The following is a 9194-nucleotide window of genomic DNA, read 5'->3' as shown; positions in this document are numbered from 1 at the left end:
GGTGAGAGGAAGTTGGGATATTTAGATTCCCAAATTACAAATGAGGGGTCTTGTGTGCACTTTATAGCATGTTATTATCATGTTATAGCACTGTTTGCACAAAAAAGCTCCGCTTCATAATGTGCCATTTTAGTTACTGGGTTGTTATGGAGTATTAAATGCAGCAGACACTTATAAGGTCATTACTTATGCTTTTTGTGCTATAGCGTGATAAGTAGGCCTTTCTTTATCCCCTGGACCTTGACTAGCAGACACATTATCCAGCAGTGGAGCTCGCCGAGCCTGTTCAATCTTTTCTAAACAAAGACACGTTGTATAACACAGCGCACGTGACAGAGTGAAGGGTGTTTTATTCAGCAGGGAAACAGGAGATCTTAGAAACATCTCAGAGCCACATGGAGAAAAATGAACAGAAATTAAAACAGAAAGACAGCTTTTGAACTTGAATAAATATGGTTCCAAATAAATATCATTTTGCACAGTATCGTTAACTCAACATGAAACTACTCACATCACAAATGACTGAAAATGAATGTTAAAATATATTCTTAAACAATATTAAACAACACCATGTAATATATATATACTAATACAGAGTCTTTAGTATTGTGCAGCTGCGTAAAATGAGGCAACTCAGCGAACAACTCAACAAACATTGGTACCAAAATACAGGATATTTGTTAAATCAATAACAAAATAGATGGATTTCAAGGAGAGAGTGAAAGTTGTCTGATATAAAAACTGCATTATAGTTGCGTCGTGTAGTATTTTAAGGCAAATAAATAAAGACCGCGATGTTGTTACGGATCGCGGTGAAAATTCTCGTTCTGAATAAAACACGGCTGAAGACGATAATCCAAGGCGTTACTGTGGCATACGTGTAAGCAAATCCTCTCACTTCTCTGTAAACCTAACAGCCCTGAGTATCTGAAGTTGACTTCAGACAGCCTGACCTCAGTATCAGATTTTATTTTCACATATCTGATTCAGTCTAATTCAAGTCACTGGATCGTTTTACTTGAGGGACGGACCAGAAATTTGGTCATTTCTAATAATATGTTCAAAACTGATCTCTCAATTATTTAAAAATAATCACCAGTGGTGTAGTCCATGTTAAAAGTCAGTGTACGTAAACAACCCAGTATAAAAGTGAGTGTAGTGTGTGTGTGTGTGTGTGTGTGTGTGTGTGTGGTCTTGACTACATCACTCATTATCACGTGCTATTAGCATGACAAAGCAGACCCAAAAGAGACTTGAACTGTACATTTATTAATTTCCTCTTCACTTGATCAGTTTGGTTCGTTTGATTAGACCAGCTTTTGGCATCTGAGCAATTGCTAAAATAGCAGGAATTCTGGAGCAGTATTTTTTTCTGTACCTTCCCCCCCTTTTCTCCAGTTTTCCCTTTATATCTGTTTTGAACATTCCAGATTTGGATCTGATTTGAACATTGATTTGGATCCGATTTCAGTCTTCCAGATTTGGATCTGGATTTGAAGTTTCTAGATTTGGATATGATTTGAATGTTCCAGCTTGGGAGCTGATATGACCTTTCCAGATTTGAATCCAATTTTGAACATTCCAGATTTGGATCTGATTTTAAAAATTCCAGATTTGGATCCAATTTGAATATACCAGATTTGAATCCGATTTGAACATTCCAAATATGGATATGATATGAATGTTCCAGATTTGGATCCAAATTGAAAGTTCCAGATTTGGATGTCTTCTAACAGCAGCCTAGGTGAGTTCCTCAGGGATCTGTCCTGGTATCCTGAACGCGGTTTGGTCCAGTGTGTTTCTGGGAGTTGCAGTGCTGTAACTGCTGTGTGTGGCTTCCACCGAGCTGCTGCGCTTCAGGAAGTGCAGGAAGTCTTCGTGTGCAGAGGCATCGTGCCCGGATGCTGGGGGTCTCGCAGGTCTGCTGGGCGAGCGGCAGCAGCAGCACATCGTCTTACACACCTCCTCGCGGATCTGGCGGTTCAGCAGGCCGTAGAAAAATGGGTTTGCAGCAAATGAAGAGTACGCCAGCCACGTCACGGGGCCTTCTGCCTCGTCAGCCGAGCTATGGGTGACGCCCAGGGACAAGTGCAGATGGAAGGCAAAGTATGGCAGCCAACAGAGGACAAACTGGCCCACGATGACAGCGAGTGTGAGTGCTGCTTTACCGCCCACCAGTGTCCGGCGTGGCCTGCGAGGTGCGTGCGTCCCTGTCCCTCTCCTCGCACTTGAGCTGCTGGTGATGATGGTGGTTTGGCTGTTGACGGAGTCAGAACGGTGTTTTGGACGAGGTGTTGCAGGCACCCAGCTAGGCAGAGGACCCCTGTGTCGGGCGGCCATGTGCGCCACCTTGTAAACGTTGGCATACACGGCTAGGATGATGGCAGCGGGGACGCAAAAGCAAAGCACGCAGAAGATAATGGAGAAAACACGCCGGTGCCCGCTGTGGCTCCAGTGAAGTGAGCAGTGGGCGGCAGCAATGGCACTGTGGTGGCGATAACTGGGCCACCCAAACACAGTGGCCAGTCCAAGGACAGCAGACGCCAACCAGACCAGCGCCATGACTGCGGCAGCAATGCGGGGCGTCATTTTGGCCTCGTAGCGCATCGGGTGCACTATGTAGTAGTAGCGCTCGACGCTGATCGCTGTCACTGTGAAGATGGAGGCAGAGATCAGAAAAGCATTAAGGAAGATGTACAGGCGACACTCAAGCGGCGTAAAGATGACCCCAGCGAAGAATGGTGAGCCACACACAATGGTAAGGGGCATGAGGATGGCTGCACACAGCACATCCACACCGCATAGGTGCCACACGAAGCTGTACTTCCTCAGGTGTGCCGCCTTCAGCACCACGATCAGCACGGCCAGGTTCGCCAGCAGAGCCACGGCGTTCAGCGTCACCATGGCCGCCAGACCCATGGCATCACGGAGACGGGACTGTGGGTTGGACATGGTGCCCAGTTGCATGCTGGGAGTAGGGTGCACAGAGGCACCATGTTCCAGTGAGTGGTTGGCTTGTGTTTCGTTGAGGTTGGGGGTCTGAGGGAATCCCGATGCTGTCATCTTTGTAGCTCAGATCTACGCAGCTCAGGTCACAATAACGGGTTCCTCCATTGTCCAACGGGGGGATGGGATTGACTAATCACAGGCCAGACCTGTTGATGAAATAACAGATAAGGTAGTCATTTGTGTAAAAATTCCCTTAAACTCAAATATGTTTTTTAATTGGTTAACTTCTTATGCATGGCTAATTCCAGTTATATAGCTGGAAATAGCTCAAAATATACTGTACACAAAATATACAAATCACACATTGTTCCCTTTAAATTCGAGACAGGTTTGAGGTGATTATCATTAAAATGTCTTCAGGTATTGTTATATAATATTGCTGTATTTCCTACCACTTGTTTAGGAACTCATTCATACATTCATTCGTTCATCTTTTTAGCCCCTTATTCCGGGAACACTGGGCGCAAGTCAGGAGAATTCCCGCCGGGTGAGACACAAGTCCATCATAAGTCAAGTTTAGCAACTTGTTATATAAATTGTTGGAATTATGACAGAGTAATCAAAGTTCATGATGAGCATCAGAACTTTATAACCTGTAAGTCTTTTTTACTCGTGCCTTAAGCCCTAAAGAGTGTCACATTGTTTTCAGCTTAATTCTAGACTCATAATCCTTTGGTTCAATATTTGTCTTGCATGGATGATTCGTTACAGAATTGAGAGAGTGGGAGTTTGATCACTGAGAATTATTCATGACACACTCTGTGTATTTCTCTTTTTTACGCTCTCTCTCTCTCTCTCTCTAGCTCCTTTGCTTGCGCTGCATCTTTCTGCATCTCTCAGTGACCTCTTTCTCATTTCACATCTCAGCTCTGTCTTTATCTCTCGCTCTCTTATTGTCTCTCTCTCTCTCTGTTCTGTCTGTCTCTCTCTCCTTTTGCACTTCCTCTCTCTGTCTTTTCCTGTCAGTCTCTACCTTTCTGTTTGTCACTGTGTGTGTTTGTCTCTGTCTCTTTCTGTGTCTCCCTCTTTCTGTTTCTCTCTCCTCTCGTTCTTCCTTTCTCTGTCTCTATCTGTCTCTCCCTCTGTCTCACTCTTTCCCACTTGTTCCCCCCTCTCTCTCTCTCTAACCTTTTGATGGTGAGTATAATGAGGCAGCTTGTTGGGTTGCAGCTGCGGGAGGCTTTTCTGCTCTAAGCGGCATTAGCATTAGAGTGAGGTCACTGTCACCTGCACCTCACCACCACACACACACACACACACACACACACACACACAAACACACACACAAAATCTCTCTCTCTCAAACACACACGCATACAAAGCCCCCACGCGCACAGAAACATCCTCCCACACACTCACACAACATGCACTTGTAATACAGCTCATCCACAAAACACACACACACACACACACAAACACACACTACTCAAAATCTCCACAAAATCAACATCTCTCAAACACTCAGCCAGATCCTCAAACTGAGAGCATGAAAATCAAGCACCACTTAAATAAAGACTACATTTTCAATTAAATCCAAGCAGTACACTAAAAGTAAGATTAAGAATCAAACCTGAAATCTGAAATCTCAGATCTTCTAAAGCTGATCATGCCTCCTGATAGTGGACCTGCATCACTTTCTGTTTGTTCATCCATCATCTCAGGGTATATTGTGTATGAGCCACCGTCGGTGAATACAGTTTATAGGCACTAATGAGTGTCATAAATGTGTGTATGTGTGTGTGTGTGTGAGTGTGTTACATCATCACGGCTGCATGGTGTTTTTCAGCTTTATCGCAGTGTGGATCTTGATGGATCGGATGGATAGGACGAGGGCTTGCACACTCAGCTCCCACGCTTTTTCGTGAGGATGAAGAAGCCAAAGAGCTTTATCTCCAAACACACTCCTCGCCCGTCTGGTGTGAAACGTTGATAACGACAGCGAGTACAAAACATAAAATATTACCTTGTGTTTAACCCTCTCTCCTACACACACACACACACACACACACACACAGAGCCTACACACGTGCATCTATCACTGAACACCGTGTGCATTCTGTGCTCTTCTCAGAATCTTCTCAGAAAGTTTCCCAGAATGCTTCAGTGCTACGGGCTCATTAGTTCAGGCCATGTGGCACGTTTCTGATTTTATCCTCACTAATCTGCTCTAATGGACCAAGATTGGTGCACGGTGTGTATTAATGAGGTACATGAGGTCAGGACACAGAGCTGTTTCAGATTATGACAGTTATATAAGATGGTCCAGCTTTCAGACAATCTCTTTAAAATATGTAAAACTAAAACACAGAGCAAAAAAATGCAGGAAACAGTGATACGCTGATCACAACCCTTTATGTTTTACTTTAATAATTGAAGACGCTGACTTTGTCATTATTTTCTTTTAGCTAATGATGAGATGAGAAATAATGATAATAACTAACCAACCTGAATTTGCCTATAATGAAGAAAATTGTTAATCAATAACACAGACGTACATGAAATATAAAATCAGTAGATCAGATCAGAAAACCGATCTGATTTCCCATCCGATCTGATAACTGATCAGCTCTGATAATCTGATAACGTTTCTGGTCAATATCAGTCTGAGATCAATTATCTACAGCGTATGAACTATTTTAATCTAAAAGCTCTAATCTGACAATCAATAATCAATCAACCTTAATTTAATCTTTCTATAAACTATAATCTATTAATATATGAAATCTTTACCCTAAATGTTTATCTATCTACCCACCTACCTATCCATCCACCCATCTATCTATCCATCCATCCATCCATCTATCCATCCATCCATCCATTCCAGGTATTACCAGTCGGAACAATCAGATTGGAAAATTTCACCACATTGTGGTATAAAAATAATTAGATTTGGTCAGAAGGTGTTGATTAATTTTCTATAACAGCAGCTCTGACCATAGTGCAGCTCTGCTAATCACAGGCTTATATTAATGCACTCGTTCTAATACGTTATCATTTCTATAGTAACAACTAATAACTCATAAGCACTTGTCACACACTGACATGATTTAAGCCAACGGTCAAAAGATTTTAAACAATGTGCTCTTATTTAACATACAAAGAAGGACAAATTGTTGCTATGGTGATCAGAAGCTTTCTGAAAAGGCTCATTTGATGCTGTGCTAAGAAGCATGGCTTGATAAATGTACATCAGGAGTTAGACGTCATAACATAAATTTAAATCGATCATTTAACGCTGCTTGTTCTGATGCATATTACACCCAGAAAACTAGTGGCTAGTTCATAAAGAGATCTCATCTTTGCTTATTTGGTTCAACACATAATTTTATCCTTATCTGACTGTCTGATTTCTGGTGTCTAGTCCAGTGGTGTCCAATCTTAGGCTCCTAATAAGCACTGACTGACCAGAGACATTCATTATGTCCACTCTGAAGTTGTTCCTGATTTCAACCAGCCTGTAAGGTCTGTGCCTCTGAATACATTCCTTTTTCACCATACTACACATCTTTACTACGTTTTTATTAAGACATAAAAAAACATATTAAAAATCTAGACTTCCAGTTAATTTCGACAGAAACATCTTTTCCACAGATGGTATATCTTTACGCTATTACTACGTCTATACTATTATACTAAATATTGACTCGAATAGCACAGCAACATATTACCATATATACACACAAACATACACCTACTACCATCCCACTACTGTTAATAGTATGTTAAAATAGCTAATACTAATATACTACCATAATAAATAGTATGACACCTACTGTGTATTACTGTACTACCATGCAAAATATTACATCACTGATGCTGCCATGCATTTACTGTACACTGCTGTACTCTCATACTCAATGAGCTGAAAAATACTACACTGCTACTATTTGACTGCACTACTGTTATTCTATAATTATATGTATGTTATTATACATTCTTATAATACATTATACTACTGGTATTACACTATCATTTGATTAAACTCCCATTGGATTATACTACTGTTATTAAACTAACATTAGATTATACAACAATTATTATACTGCCATTAGATTATACTTACATGTCAATAGATCATACTACTGTTATTATACTATCATTAGATTCGACTACCGTTATTATACTACTATTAGACTATTCTACTGTTATTGTACTACCATTTGCTAATACTACAATTGGATTATACTGCCATTATATTACCATTAAATTATACTACTATTAGATTAATTATACTACTGTTATTATACTACCATTATTATTTTATATTGTATATATGTTTTTATACATTATTATTATTATTATCTTATGCTACAATTATTCTGCTACCATTTGATTATACTAAATTGATTAGTAATGAATATTGTGAAGTTCTATTCTTATTCTTCTGGATTCCATTTTAATTTAAATCATCAGCTAATGACTATTCAACACAGAGTCCCTAGCACTAGAACTGAGAGCCAGTTTAATCTGCACCCCAGGATCTGGCCCTTAGTCTGTGAAAGTAATCAGTTTCCAGAAAACCGATCTTTGCTGAATGATTAAGAGCGGGGAGAAGCGGCCGCCTGGGCCGAGGAAGTGCTGTTTACTCTTCATCCTCATTAAGGAGTGCGCTGGACACACAGGCTGCCTTCATTAACATCCATTAGCCTTACACAAGCCCAGGTGTGCCGGCGTGCCCCATCTCTCCTGCACGCACACACACACACACACACACACACACACACACACACACACTCTTTCTGCAGTGACATATCTGCTGTAAACTCATGGCTCAACTTTCCATCCTGCCTAATTCATGATTACTTTTGTTTTTTATGATACTGAGTTTTGGATTGACTTGATTGTGGCTGTGGGTGAAAATGTTTAACCAACGGCGCTTATAAACTGACCAGTAGTCATTCAATTCTTTTTACTTTTATTACCAGAACATTGTGCTTTTAAGAGCTGAAGCCAGACTCATCATGTGAATATCAACATGGATTAAATTATTGTAGCATTTTTCCTGGTAAAGTAGTGAATCATGACCAGATCCTGAATAAATAAATCAGATCAAAAAGTTAATAAATCTCACCTGGTGGTCACTGAAGGTCCTGTGAAATCCCTCTCAAACCCGATATCACAGCCAGATGTGCACATGTATCCAGATGTTACAATGAAGAGCAGAAGATCTATCCGAAGCAAAGCAGTTATTTAGAGCAGGAGACATTTGAGAGAAACAGGAGGGATGTGCGCGTTGGTAGAGTAAGTCCACTCTCTTTCTCTCTCTCTCTCACACACACACACACACACACACAGCGTTTATTGCCTAGCAGTAAACACCAGGTGGGTTCGAGGCAGCAGGTGAACGACGGCACTGATGCTCTGAGACAGAGAGACAGAGAGGGACACACACACACACACACACACTCAGAGAGACAGAACAGCTGGCCAGGGTGTGAGTGTGTGTGTGGGGGTGTGAGTAGTAACCAGTAGCAACAGTTAATCACATATTCATGTGAAAGTGAGTGCAAGAAAAGAGAAGATGGCCTATAGACCCCCTCCACTCTCATGGTCTCCCACACACACACACACACGCATATACACACACATACACACACACACACACACGCATACAGACAGTGTATGGCAGTGACAGGCACACATTGTCCATTTGGGTTCTCTCCTCAGTCCAGCTCTTGTTTAACCTCCTTTATGCTCCAAGTTATTATTATTTTAATTATTATTTTGTGTATGTTTGTGTAGTAATGTTTCAATTTGTGAAAGAAATTTGTTTAACAACTTTTAAAAAAAAAAAATTATTTTAATTATGTCATTGTGCCTGTTCTCGCCGTGTCCCTGTGGGTTCCTGTGTCTCTAGTTTTCTCCAAACTCCCAAAAACATGCCAGTGGGTGGGTTGGTGACTCTAAATTCCCACTAAGTGTGAATGTGTGTGTGAATGAGTGTGTGTGCATGTGTGTGTGTATATGGTGTCCCATCCAGGGTGTATTTCCGCCTCACATTCAGTGTTCCTGGGACAGTGTGTGTGTGATCCACCTGAGCCCTGACCAGGATAAAGCGCTGACTGAAAGTGTGTGAGTGAGTGAGTAGATGGGACTGTATGGAAATTAGCAATGTGTCCTTTTGGGAATGAATAGGTTCCTTTTTAAACGACACTTTTAAATGAATTTGGAGTTTGGAGCTTTAG

General features: G+C 41.2%; 1 protein-coding gene across 1 annotated transcript; it reads right to left on the bottom strand.

Moving 5' to 3' along the window:
* Positions 1-326: 326 nt before the first annotated feature.
* Positions 327-8550, bottom strand: si:ch211-213o11.11 (probable G-protein coupled receptor). Its single transcript, XM_026935288.3, has 2 exons — positions 8081-8550; positions 327-3155 (listed from the first exon to the last, which is right to left on the bottom strand). The coding sequence occupies exon 2, from the start codon at positions 3061-3063 to the stop codon at positions 1741-1743; it is 1323 nt and encodes a 440-aa protein (XP_026791089.1). The 5' UTR covers positions 3064-3155; positions 8081-8550; the 3' UTR covers positions 327-1740.
* Positions 8551-9194: the final 644 nt, after the last annotated feature.

This window comes from Pangasianodon hypophthalmus, chromosome 20 (assembly GCF_027358585.1).
Source record: "Pangasianodon hypophthalmus isolate fPanHyp1 chromosome 20, fPanHyp1.pri, whole genome shotgun sequence".
Classification (NCBI taxonomy): domain Eukaryota; kingdom Metazoa; phylum Chordata; class Actinopteri; order Siluriformes; family Pangasiidae; genus Pangasianodon; species Pangasianodon hypophthalmus.
Note: the sequence above shows the minus strand (reverse complement) of the source record. Positions and strands in the feature narration are given on the sequence as shown.